The following is a 12,776-nucleotide window of genomic DNA, read 5'->3' as shown; positions in this document are numbered from 1 at the left end:
GGGCTCTCTGCAGGCATCACGCACGCACCAGAATCACATCACACCCAGCACTTGACATCACCGCGGGCAGGCTTTCCGAGAGCCGGGACTGGACTGGACATCTGGGGTCAAGTTTCCAAGCGCCTCCCCCGGCAGGCACAGCGATTGGCCGCGAGGGCAGGCGGTCCGGGACAGCGAGCGCATGTGGCCGGCTGTTGAAGGAGAAGATGTCGCAAGTAGCTGGTGGCTCGCTTCCACGTTGGCTTGGCTACTTACTTACCAACAAGCACCTAACATCGCGCGGAGAGGTATTCTCGGGACCGGTCCCCAGCCTCATCAGCTCTGGCGAGACAGCTTGGCAGACTTTTGGCCAGCTCATGAGAGCTTTTGACCTGTCTTGTGATGATGGTTCTGAAGTCCTCGATTACAGGGGCGTACAGGCACCTACTAAGTAAGTACTTACTTAACTTGGGTACCTGCCTACTTACTTAAGTACTTGGGTAGCAGGTTCCTAGGCAGCCCGAGGTGCCCAAGAAGGTACTTAGTAGGAAGCACCCCGTACTTGAGCAGGTAATCAACGCCTGTTCCCGGCACTGGCTCACTGCTCACTGCTCACTGCCCACTGCCCACTGCCCACTGCCCACTGCCCACTGCCCACTGCTCAGTCTCTCCCTCTCTCGGTAGTTCTGGCTCCCCGCGCACGCAGCCTCTGCTTGCATTGCCGCGCGCGTATAAAAACCCGGCGCAAGCTCGATTCTCTCCCATCCGGCCCCCCTTCACTCTCTCCTCGCACCTCCTCTGCCTCCCCATGCCCTTTGCGCATGCAGCGCATGCCCTTGAAAGCCAGCCGGCCAGCATAGCCACTTGCCGAGAGAGAGCCCACCATGCCCGTCGAACTGCGCAAACGCAAGGCACCGCAGCCACCGCCTGCCCCTGCGCCCGCCGCGAAAAAGGCCGCCACCAAGGCCGCCAGGCTTGCCAAGGCAAAGAAGCCAGAGTCTGCGCCAAAGAAGGAAGACGAGAAGCCCGCCCCTCCCCCTGCGCCCGCCGCGACACCGCCGTCTGGCAAAAAGATTGCTGTCGGCCAGGTCATCGACCTGGATGGTTTCGGCGGAGAGGTCCAGACTAATGATGGCCGTACGACCACGCTGAGGAAACTGCTCGAGGAGAGCGGAAGCGGCGTCGTGCTCTTCACCTATCCCAAGGCTTCTACTCCCGGATGTGAGCATTTGCTCCCCCCCCTCTTCCTATCGCGGGTCCGCCGCGCAAGCCTGACCGCGTGCCTCTGTCCTCATTCCATGTCGACGCCGCTGACGTATCCCTCTCCAGGCACGAACCAAGCCTGCCTCTTTCGCGACTCGTACGTCCCCCTCACCGCCGGCGGCCTCGCCATCTACGGCCTCAGCGCGGACTCGCCCAAGGCCAATACCACCTTCAAGGAGAAGCAGAGGCTTCCCTACCCCTTGCTCTGCGATCCGCAGGCAACTCTTATCGCTGCCATTGGGCTGAAGAAGCAGCCCAAGGGTACGCAGCGCGGCGTCTTTGTGGTTGACAAGAAGGGCAAGGTGCTTGTTGCCCAGCCGGGTAGTCCCGCCGGAACGGTGGAGAGAGTGAAGGCCTTGGTTGACGAGCTGAAGAAGTAGTCGGCTATTTTTGCTTTGTGCGGTACGCTCTGGGTCTGGGGACTTTGCTGGTGATTTCCGGGTGTGGGTTACACGGTTTTGTAGTCAACGGGGGACGGATAGAGCTTGACGGTTTGGATTGTACCGACGAGTTGTGACATGTTGTCAGGGCAGGAATAGCAAGCGAGTTTTTATTTTTTGAATTTGGTTCTGTTTCTGTTGCTTTCCGGTTTGTTTTGGCAAACCCTGCTGAGTGATGCGGCGCGTGGAATGGTCAGGTCCCGTTGATGCCTGGTCAAGGAGAAGAACAATTCCGCCGTCATCGTGAATTTCTCAGTTCAAGATGTTAATCATGAACCCCCAACTGCGACCCATCGACGGTGTTGGGGAATCGCCCCAGTAATCACTAGCTTCCTCGACCTAACACACCTTGTTTAATTGATTCCTGTCTGGTTTACAACGTCTTTGTCTTTGGGAGGGGGCTCAACGGGGTTGGGTTAATGTCGGCAAAACACCGGCCCGCCCGGGCTAGCACCCAATCATCACAACCGCATATCCAACCTCAAAAGGTTCGTCTGTCCCGTCAATCGTCAACCTCACCCCAGCGATCGCACTCGATTCACTGCAACGCCAAAATGTCGGCTCAAGCGGTAGCCAAGGCTGCCGGAGGCGTTGTATCCATCGCAAAGGTACACATCCAGCACCGGCCTCAATGGATGCTATCCTGCCAATCGGTCGCCAATCGCCGCCAACCCGACCCCGGTGGAAAGCATGCTAACATCGTCTGCTCGCGATAGAAACAAACCGTCCAGTCCAAAGGCGTGTGGGAGTCCATCCGCAAGGCCCTCTCCATTGACCCCAACCGCTCCAATGGTGTCACGCTGAACCCGTACTACCGCAATCCTACACCCGGCAGCAACGACCCCATGGCCTACGACGACCCTGTCACCCTGCCGGCCGGCGACATCGCCGACAATCCTTACTGGAAGCGCGACCACCGCCGCCACTACCCCAAGCTGAGCGTCGTCAACCAGGCCGACGTGGCTAGTCTATTGACGATTGGCAGCGCCGCAGCGCCCAAGGTTGATTTGATTGGCGAGGCGGGCGAGAGGCAGCTCGTTGCCGCCAAGCAGGAGGGCGAGACGGGCCTGGCCAAGTGCCTCGAGAAGAACGGCGGCAAGGATATCTTTGTGGGCGGATTTCCGCCGCTGCCCAGCGGCCAGAGCCTCGCTTCTGGCTCGTGGGGTGTGCACAAGTATGAGTTGACTGAGGAGAACACATATCCCCAGGGGTGAGTGATGACGTGTAGTGTTTTCCGTGGCCTTTTTTTTTTGTTCCTTTTTGCTAACTTGTTTGTAGATACCCTTGCCGGACTTTTGCATAGATGGCGTCGCAAGAGGAAACTTATTTGTACATAGAGACGGTGCAGCCTGACGAAGGTGTCATGGAACCGCTCTCCTTTGTGATTGAGAATTCAAACAAACACTCCGAGCCCTTTAAAGCTGATGCCCTGGTAAATCCCAACGCGGTTTCTGCTCGAGCGAGATTGCGCCGCCGCACTGTGTACTCAACGCCAGATAGATAGATAGTCTTGATAGCTCATCATGTATGCCATGTAACAGGGAAATCGAGGACCCATCATGCGTTCGTGGAAACCATCCTTTCTACAACCTTGGCCTTTCCCTGCGCTCTCTTGACCCGGTCGTCGAAGTCCTGAACAGCCTCGTCCGTATTCTCGGTCGACAGTGTATCCGGCTCAAGCAGGGAGTACAGCATTCTTACATTCTTGTCCAGCCTTGGGTTGTGCGTGGGCAATGGGGGCAACGCACACGTCTTGCCGTTGTCCTGCGCCTCGGAGCCGTCGGGCCCCTCTGCTTGACTGTGCCGCGCCCGGGGGGCTATTCTGTTGGCCCATACGATGGCTCGACTGGCTAGGCGGCCACTCTCGAGGAATTTGTCGAACCCCTGCTGCAGGCCAAAGGAGCGGCCTTCTGCGCGGCCTGCTCTCTCGCCGTCGACGAGGCCCTGGCTGTAGCCTCGTTGGTAGAAGTTTTCCTCGATGTTGAGCACATGGTCAAAGGGGTCTGGCGTGGAGGGCATGGTTGGTGAAGGCAAGGATGGGGATGCGCGGGCGCCGTTGTGGCGAGACCAGCCAGATTAGAAGGCGGTGACGACTGGTAGTTACTTGAGCACCTAATACGTAAGTACTCAAGTCCTGAAGCAGGTACTCCGTAGTACCGGGGAGATCCTCGGCCCCTCTGTTAGAGATGACGGTTTCGATGCTGATTACGATTGCAATTTCAACGCCTTGAAAATGCGTGTCTCTCATGAACCCTGCCCCGCCTGCCAAGTCTGGCTGCCCCTCCGCAAAATTGGAGGGCCGAGTTTTCCGCACCGAAAATTTGACCCCGCCATTTCCATCCACGTGCGGACCTCCCTCGCCCTGTGTGACTCAGTGTCTGCCTTGCTTCCGTCCTGCATCCCCAAATAATGAACAATCGTCATTTCCCAGCGCAATTGAGAGTGACAAGCCCCAGCTCCTCATCCGGAAACCCCAGAGGAGCGAGTTTTCGACAAAAAAAATTATTAAAGGAAGAGAGGAAAAAGAAGGAGGCAAAAACTGGACATGCCAGTTGACGACCCGATCCTGCCCGTCGAGGGCAAGAGAAACATCCTCATTACCAGTGCCCTGCCCTACGTCAACAACGTCCCCCACCTGGGCAACATTGTGGGCAGCGTTCTGAGTGCCGATGTCTTCTCGCGATTCAGCAAGCTGCGCGACCGGCCGACCCTCTACATTTGCGGAACGGACGAGTACGGGACCGCGACGGAGACGAAAGCGCTCGAGACGGGCCAGACTCCTCAGCAGCTGTGTGACGAGTTCCATGTCAAGCACAAGGAGGTTTACGACTGGTTTGAGATTGGATTCGATTACTTCGGTCGCACTACCACCCAGAAGCAGACGGAAATTGTCCAGGACATCTTTTTAAAACTGCATGAGAACGGATTCCTGGAAGAGCGTACCACGACGCAGCCGTACTGCGAGAAGCACGATGGGTACCTGGCCGATCGGTTTGTCGAGGGAACCTGCCCCAGGTGTGGATATGACGATGCCAGAGGTGATCAGTGCGACAAGTGTGGAGGGCTTTTGGATCCCTTTGAGTTGGTCAACCCCCGGTGCAAGGTCGACGGTGCCCAACCTATCCCCCGCGACACCAAGCACATCTTTCTGAAGCTGGACAAGCTTCAGTCCGAGATTGAGAAATGGTTTGAGGAGGCGCACAAGAAGTACGGATGGCCTCAGAATGGCGTCGGCATAACCCAGTCCTGGTTGACAAAGGGCCTCGAGGGCCGCAGCATCACCAGAGATCTCAAGTGGGGTGTCCCGATCCCGCTGCCCGGGTACGAGAACAAGGTCATCTACGTGTGGTTCGACGCATGTATCGGATACCCGTCAATCACGGCCAACTACACTGATGAGTGGGAGAAGTGGTGGAAGAACCCCGACAACGTTTCGCTGTACCAGTTCATGGGCAAGGATAATGTGCCCTTCCACACCGTCATCTTCCCTGGTTCAGAGATCGGAACTGGCTACAAGTGGACTATGCTGAACCATCTGTCGACTACCGAGTACCTCAACTACGAGAACGGCAAGTTCTCCAAGTCGAGAGGCGTGGGCGTCTTCGGCAACCAGGTCAGGGATATAGGCATCTCCCCGTCCGTCTGGAGATATTTCCTCTTGTCCAATCGTCCCGAAACTGGAGATACTCAGTTTGAGTGGCAGAACTTTGTGCTTGCCAACAACAGTGAGCTGCTTGCCAACTTTGGCAACTTTGTCAATCGTATTGTCAAGTTTGTCAATGCCAAATGCGACAGCACCATTCCTGAATTCTCTGCCACCTATACCGACGACACTTTCGACTTTGCTGGCTGGGTCCTTCGAGTCAACGCCCTCCTCTCCGAGTATGTCGAGCTCTTGGAGAAGGTCCAAATCCGCGCCGGTGTGAAGAAGCTCATGGAGATCAGCGCCGAGGGCAACGCTCTGCTGCAGTACAGACTGGACAACGCCAACTTGGTTGAGAAGCCCGAGAGAACTAAGACTGTGATTGGTCTCGCCCTCAACCTGTGCCACCTGCTGGCTTCTCTTGCCTCGCCCTACATGCCCTCCACATCGGAGGCTATCTGCAGACAGCTAAACACCACTCTTTCTTTAATCCCTGACGTCTGGGACCCTGAAATCCTCAAGACTGGTCACAAGATTGGCAAGGCTGCCTACCTCTTCAGTCGCATTGACGAGAAAAAGGTTGCCGAATGGAAGGCGGCGTTTGGCGGCAGTGCCGAGTCTCGTGCTGCAGAGGAGGCTGCCAAGAGGAGGAAGCAGGAGGAAAAGGAGAGAAAGAAGGCGAGAAAGGCGGCCAAGGCTGCTGAGGCGGCGGCTGAGGAAACCCAGTCCGCTGCCGGTGAAGGCCCCGCGCCAAAGGATGAGGAGACGGAGGATGGAGCTGCTGTACCTCCTGCTGCGGGTGAAAGCTCCGCGCCAAAGAAAGAGAAGACAGAGGACGGGGCTGCTGTACCTCCTGCTGCTGCGGGAAACACAAAGGATCTGCCCATCCGTACTAAGCCTGACGGGCAGTAGACGAAGCTCGGAGCTAAGCCGTGTTTTCTGATGTGTGGTTATTAGATAGATGTCTTTCGTCAGGACTATGGCCCAGGGACAGCGAGAGAGGCATGAAGGGCTTTACAAACTATGAATATGATGTGGAGTAAAGAGGTTGGCTGGCCTGGCACAGATATGTAGCAGTCCCGTAGCAGTGATAGACTTGATATGCTAGAGGGAGTCCCTTTAATCCGGCAAAGCGAGATTAAATTGGTCATCGACGTAGAGTGATTGAACGGCACGTTGGCAAGCAAGCTCAGGCCTGGCTGCAGCTTCCCGCTTTGCCTCTTTTAATGCGTTATATGCCTCTGGAGGAGATGACTGAAGGGTAGATCTAGTCATGAGCCTTGAAAAGTTCACCTGTATAACAAGCACGCAGTATAGATTACGCCACTCATGTGAGTAACATGGCAGACCCTCTGCTGTTGATGCTGTTGATGCCTCCAAGCTAGCCGCACGCGGCCCCCGGCAAGGTCTCCAAAGAAGGAGAATTCGAAGAGGCTAGTCATGAAGAATAAGGGCCCGGCATCCCTCCCGCTCTGCTTACCCCTAGGTCAACATTTCGTTGGCATCAGGCTCTTGGTACTTTACTCAAGAGGTGATGCTAAATCTCCATGTCCATTTCAACAATGCGTGCGCGCTGCCTGCCTGCGTTGAAACTCAGCCCTGTTTGTCCTGCAGGAGGGACATGTGGCCTTTCTGAAACCAGGCGAAATGGATTCTCTGCTTCTGTCAACAAACTTCGTCCGTTGTCAGTCTCTCTCTCTCTCTCTGATGGCTATTGACACAGTGATTCAGACAATTTCCCCGCAAGCGCAAGAAAATGGAGTCCTTATCGCAGGCTTTTGGGCCGAGGCCAGAGTGTGAGTCATTCCACACCCCGTTGATCATCTTCGCATTTGTCTTCTTCCGCAGCTGTTTAGGCGGCAGCGTTGTCTTCTCCTGCAGCTGTTTAGGCACCAGTGTCGCTCTACACATCGTTTTGTTGGCAGGGCAGAAACGGGCCTCAAAATAGCACGTAGGATGACCCATAAGCCCTGTGGTAGTCCGCATGTTTCCATCACCTGTCTTGTGCTCGAATATATATAAAACAGCTCTTGCCTCGATATGTCTGGATCAACTCGCCGCTCTTACAGCATCTTCCTGATCTGGCTTATGTACACTATCCAACTTCTTCCTTCAAGTGCATCCCTTCTGTTGCGCCGCCTGACCAAACACTTTAGCCCTATCATATCCGCCCAAGGTTAGAATGCCCGAGCAAGGGAAAGAAGGTCACTCGTCGGGAGAGTACAGTGGAGTCGTCGAGGAGGCGAATGTCGCGGTGATCGGGAAGGGAAAAGACATGGCTTTTCTAGTGTCTTCGGGAAAGGCTGCTCAAGTCAAAAGACGCCAAAACAGGGAGCATATTGAGAAAAGCAACAACAAGAATGGACGGAACAAATGAATGATAATGCCGGAGTTTCATGTCGATTGGCAGGTTGAACCACGGACGGTTCTTTTTATCCATTTCCACCTTGACGGGCCCTGCGCTAGACCTTCTGGTCCTTCATTCACTCACTGAACAACTTTCGAACTTGATCGTCGTATGCTTGCTTATCCGCCATCTTCTTCCGAACAACGGCCTCCGAGTCTCCGCACCAGAATCTCGACAAACACTCCTCGGCCTCGACTGAAAGAGATTTGGGCGGACACAGATGAGTCTGGACAAGATAATACATGGCATTCACAGACGACAAACAATGCCAAAACCACACTCCTTTTGACTCCCACATGTCTTGCATGACTTTGGAGAGAGTGATGTCGTGCCTCATCTTGGCCTTGGTAGCTTGCTCTTCCTCCTCGAATATGCGCATAAACTCTCGTCGTACCCGATCAAACCGTTCCAGTTTCTCGCCTTTGATCTGATCGATGGCACAGCCGCTCAACCAATATGGACACTCGAGCATCTCTGAGGGAAGGGCGCATATCCACTCCAGGTCTATCAAGCCCGTAACATTCCAATGCTCGTCAACCAGGACGTTGCTCGCGTGGAAGTCAGTAAGCTGGAGTAAGAATGGGCCGTTGCGGAGTTCTGGTTTGATGTAGAGGTGTGACAAGACTCGGAGCAAGGTTTTGACCGCCATCTGGCCCCGGCAGTCGTCCTCGCTATACACCGCGTTTGGCTGACTGAGAAATCGGTGATCGTGAAAGGTGATTGTGTCCGATGCGAACGCATCAGCACAGTTATACGTAGTGTCGCGCTGTATCGTCTTTTCCGCCCCGTCATTCTCCAAAATCATCATCGAACACGAGAGGGGTCGATTCGTCAGCGTCACGGTGCCATTGTTGTGGAACTGGAAGGACCCGATTTCCGCTTGGGGAATGCGCGCGAGAGAAATCAGAATCCGCGACAGACCCCTGAACAGCCGCCGCCTCTGAGCTTCATCGTCTCGTTGCGCATCAAACGAATCCGAAAGCATCCGACCCGTTTCAGGACCCAGATATTCCAACACCATGTACGCAGTACGCACTTGATGGCTTGGCGGATTCCAGACATAGCGGGACAGCAACGGAAGTCGGGAGAGTTTGTATGCAGAGTGCCAAAACAGACGGATGATACGCGAAAGGAATGGCATGCGTGTCGCATGTGTGAACTAATTGATGAGCGGAGGCGCAAGCAATTCCAGGACCACCAAGACTTACATGGCGGCCGTCCGAAAAGCCAAAGCCAAACAGATGGGGTGAGCGGATCTCTGGGCAATTTTCTTCCACCCATATTGACGCTCCTACCTCACAGCCCAACTTTTCGTCTATGCTGCCGGGATACCTGGCTTCGGCAAGCTTGTGTGGCATGGGACAACGGAAGATTACCTTGCTGTATGGATGGTTGGAATTGACCTCGACGAAGACGCAAACATTGAAGCTGCCTCGAATCCAGGCCGACGGCGGCAGCACACTGCACCTGTCTCGCTTGCCCAACGCCAGATGATGTTTGACAAGAGCTTCTATCGATTCTCTTTGTTCCCAAAGCCCCTTGTACAGTTTGTCAGTCGCGGGTCCATACGAAGCCCAATTAATGACGTCTTTTTCTTCCTCGATAGCAGACTCGATGGTAATCGGGTGTCGACCATCAAGTTCCAGTGTTGGTGGCATGGCGAGTGACTGCTGACCAAGTTGTTAAGTTGGGGGGGAGAAGATGAGGATTCCGGCAACAGTTCAGTATAGGTTTATGTTGGGCGAGTGGGGCCGTCCGGAATCCGGATCAATGTTGGCGCGTCCCGCTCGTCAGCCGAAATGATGAGTGACAGGCCAGATTTTTGTGCAAGTCACCATCCTTACTATTTAAGCATTTAAAAAGTACAAGTCTTGGTATAAAAGTACGTACATACATAGGTGTTTTTCGGAATTACTAAAGACCCACTGCAGCTCCACATGCAAGCTGCCTTCGGCGCGTGGGCTGCTCGGGAGGGGAGGGGCCGATTTTGGCGCCCCTCTAGCTCCGCCAAGGCCCAAGACGACACACAAAAAACTTGACCTCTTCTCTTCACCGTCACACCTCGCCTCGCGCAGCGCACCCGCGCACCGTCGGCCTCGTGCGCCCATCGATATCGTGCGCGTCGTTTTACTTGTTCATTTTTTTTTGCCGACACTACACCCCCGGGTCGTCGAATTCGTCCGAGCGCCTCGCCCGGTCTGCACCGACCGAGACGAGTCGAGCAGAGAGAGAGAGAGAGAGAGAGAGAGAGAGAGAGAAGAGCCCGCAATGGACATCCGCGTCCTCACGAGCGCGGACCTCCCGCTCATCCAGCACGCCAATCTGGAAAACCTCCCCGAGAACTACTTCCTAAAGTACTACCTGTACCATGCGCTGTCGTGGCCCCAGCTCAGCTACGTAGCCGTCGACGTGAGCCGCCCGCCCAGGGGGCCGTACGATTACCCCAAGATTGTGGGCTACGTGCTCGCCAAGATGGAGGAGGAGCCGACGGACGGCGTGCCGCACGGCCACATCACGAGCCTGAGCGTCATGAGGACGCACAGGCGGCTGGGCATTGCGGAGAAGCTGATGAGGCAGAGCCGTATGTTTGTTTCTGCCCCCTTGTCGCCCACTCGCTCGCCCACTCGCTCGCGCCCGTCGCTGGTGCCGACCGAATCTGACGTGCTGCAGAACAGGCAATGGTCGAGACCTTCGACGCGAGATACGTCTCGCTGCACGTGCGCGTTTCCAACGTCGCCGCGCGTCACTTGTACGAGGACACGCTGGGCTTCAAGAACGAAAAGGTCGAGGCCAAGTACTACGCTGACGGGGAGGACGCCTTCTGCATGCGTCTGGACCTCGACGCCATCAAGCAGCAGCTCCAGGACGCCGCCGGCAGGGAGACCAACGGCGCGGATGGTGTGGATGAGGGCGACGCCGTGGGCGAGGTTGGGAGGGATCCCTCCAGGAACAAGGACGACAAGGAGGGGAGGAAGATCAAGGTTGCCGTGGGGAGAAGCTTGGGCGTCGGCGCGCTGGTCGAGAGGGATGAAAGCAAGCGTTAGAATGAGAAGCTGGAGTGCCGGGCGTGGATTGGGGGGAGGGGGGGATGATGATCCTCGACGTAGAGTCGCGGGGCAAGAGCGGCATGTACGGGTGCGTGAGATGAATGGCTTTCTTTTGTCACTGCTGGGAATAGACGAGTAAAGAGAAAAGGATGTGTCTGTACATATAACCACCACCATAATAGCGCCGTTTATACTTGGGCACCGGCCGAGACGGCGGGTTTCCAGCTTGCGACACGCTCGGTCCAGCCTGTGATCACGGGGGGGGGGAGCGAGAAAGCGGGCACTTGTTCACAAGACGCAAGGCTTTTGGTACTGATGATGTGAGGTGGAACTCAGGGCAGCCCCGGACTGTCTGAAAGAGCCCACATGGGCCCTTTGTTCTTTGTTTCCGCCTCGGCGCCAGAAGACCTGGCCGTGCGCCTTGGTATGTGTATATTTGTAGTTAAACGTGCACCGTCTTGGGTATGCTCAGTCGGCACGGAGGACTCAACAGACCGGGGGAGGCTCGGTGAGTCTGTATATGCAGGTAATTCCATTCTTGCGGCTTGCCTGCACTCCGGGCCAAGCACAAGGACAGGGCTGGATTCCTCTTGTTGTGCCGCCTCATGAGTCGTGGCCACGCCAGGTTTGACACGTCACGGTCTCATCAGGAGCCCTTGGTGCACAATTCCGAGCCCCATACGTGGGCTGACTCCTAGAAAGGGGCAGGGCGCCACTCTTGGAACCAGGATATACAAAGGCCTTGTGTATGGAGTGGTTGTACTCCCCAGTGACTGCAGCATCAGGGCGCTCATCTTCTTCCCAGACATGGTGACCAGGAACGCTTTGGTTCTCCGTACGTGAGGGCCAAGGCGCTAAGGAAGACGTCAGGAAACACGAAAACAGAAAGGAGCTGGGGAGCAAGATAAAGGACCTTTCTGAAAGGGCACGGCAGCGTGGTACGATGCTCTATGAGGCGGGCTGTCCTCGAGGCACATCAGACGAGCTCCTTCTCTCCGCTCCCAACTCAAAGCCCCTTAAACTCCGCTCAGGGAGAACACCTTGCAGGGGGACAAGGCCAGAGCGATGGAAAGGATCCGCCGCGGGCTATCTGAACTTTTGGCCAACTTGGAGTCGTTTCAGGGTCCTCAGGAGTGGGATACTCAGATATCTGATGTGTCCCGACTCCTGAGATGAGAACAAGTGGCGAGGGGAAATCCCGCCGTAGAAAGCGGAAGACGACTGCCCAGTGTCCCTTCACCGGTATCTGAGGATCTGAATCTCCGGGACAAACTTTTTATTTGGCCGTCTCTCAGCGTAAGAGTCGTCCTCCTCCTTGCAAGTGTGCCCTTGAAAGCCATTTTGGGGACCATTCAAAGCTCGGGGGCGATCCCGACACCACCAGACATGTGGCTGATAAGAAAAAAGCCCGTGAGTATTGTCTTTTTTTCCTTGTTGCTTATGGTGAAAGTATCTCTGGGTATCCACGCCCACGCTCATGGGCTTGACAAACGCAACGCTTCAAACCCGTGGCATCAAAAGTTGATACCAGGGGGCGTATCCATACAAACAACGAGCATTGTTCCTTTGCGGTCTGAGGCCGTCTCCGACTGATATAAGAGTAGGCCCCGAGTCAGCACATCGATGCACAAGACTGAATGAAGCACGTCTTCACTCGTTGTTGCTTGCGCTCCCCTGACCCAACGTGTGCGAGTAGTCACTGACGTTGAGAAACGCGTTTACTACCAGTACATCGCTCTTGTTTGGGCGTTTGTCTGGTCTGAATAGCTTGTCTTCACCGAACCGCTCTCCCTTGCAGTCCATGCAGAGGGGGGGGCAGAAGGGCTGAAACCAAAAGATCATTCCTGTTCTTGTGTTTACCATCTGTCTATTGGTGTTGCAGTGCCTGACGCTGATCTGGACAGAGTGATTCAGTGGAACTAGAACGTGGTTGGAGCGGCGTGGCTTCGTGCATGTTTCCCATCGTCCAGCTGAGCAGGATACATGGCATCGTCGGA

General features: G+C 55.5%; 6 protein-coding genes across 6 annotated transcripts; 4 read left to right on the top strand and 2 right to left on the bottom strand.

The window, feature by feature from the left end:
• Window positions 1–863: 863 nt before the first annotated feature.
• On the top strand, window positions 864–1,622 carry MAM_05506 (merozoite capping protein-1; the record flags this gene model as incomplete). Its single annotated transcript, XM_040824304.1, has 2 exons — window positions 864–1,200; window positions 1,309–1,622. 2 exons carry the CDS (start codon window positions 864–866, stop codon window positions 1,620–1,622), a joined length of 651 nt encoding a protein of 216 aa, XP_040677629.1.
• A 614-nt stretch (window positions 1,623–2,236) lies between these two features.
• Window positions 2,237–2,896, top strand: MAM_05505 (NADH-ubiquinone oxidoreductase; the record flags this gene model as incomplete). The annotated part of the gene is made up of 2 exons (XM_040824303.1): window positions 2,237–2,290; window positions 2,399–2,896. 2 exons carry the CDS (start codon window positions 2,237–2,239, stop codon window positions 2,894–2,896), a joined length of 552 nt encoding a protein of 183 aa, XP_040677628.1.
• Window positions 2,897–3,239: 343 nt separating this feature from the next.
• MAM_05504 (DUF1715 domain-containing protein) lies at window positions 3,240–3,701 on the bottom strand (the record flags this gene model as incomplete). The annotated part of the gene is made up of 1 exon (XM_040824302.1): window positions 3,240–3,701. One exon carries the CDS (start codon window positions 3,699–3,701, stop codon window positions 3,240–3,242), a length of 462 nt encoding a protein of 153 aa, XP_040677627.1.
• Window positions 3,702–4,227: 526 nt separating this feature from the next.
• Window positions 4,228–6,237, top strand: MAM_05503 (methionyl-tRNA synthetase; the record flags this gene model as incomplete). The annotated part of the gene is made up of 1 exon (XM_040824301.1): window positions 4,228–6,237. The coding sequence occupies one exon, from the start codon at window positions 4,228–4,230 to the stop codon at window positions 6,235–6,237; it is 2,010 nt and encodes a 669-aa protein (XP_040677626.1).
• Window positions 6,238–7,808: 1,571 nt separating this feature from the next.
• On the bottom strand, window positions 7,809–9,390 carry MAM_05502 (Aminoglycoside phosphotransferase; the record flags this gene model as incomplete). The annotated part of the gene is made up of 2 exons (XM_040824300.1): window positions 7,809–8,891; window positions 8,941–9,390. 2 exons carry the CDS (start codon window positions 9,388–9,390, stop codon window positions 7,809–7,811), a joined length of 1,533 nt encoding a protein of 510 aa, XP_040677625.1.
• A 610-nt stretch (window positions 9,391–10,000) lies between these two features.
• On the top strand, window positions 10,001–10,776 carry MAM_05501 (N-acetyltransferase complex ARD1 subunit; the record flags this gene model as incomplete). Its single annotated transcript, XM_040824299.1, has 2 exons — window positions 10,001–10,313; window positions 10,403–10,776. The coding sequence occupies 2 exons, from the start codon at window positions 10,001–10,003 to the stop codon at window positions 10,774–10,776; spliced, it is 687 nt and encodes a 228-aa protein (XP_040677624.1).
• Between the last annotated feature and the right edge of the window lie 2,000 nt (window positions 10,777–12,776).

The sequence above is a fragment of the Metarhizium album genome (assembly GCF_000804445.1).
Source record: "Metarhizium album ARSEF 1941 chromosome Unknown scaffold_14, whole genome shotgun sequence".
In the NCBI taxonomy this organism is placed as follows: domain Eukaryota; kingdom Fungi; phylum Ascomycota; class Sordariomycetes; order Hypocreales; family Clavicipitaceae; genus Metarhizium; species Metarhizium album.
The sequence above is the reverse complement of the archived record's forward strand: the minus strand, read 5'-3'. Positions and strand labels throughout refer to the sequence as shown.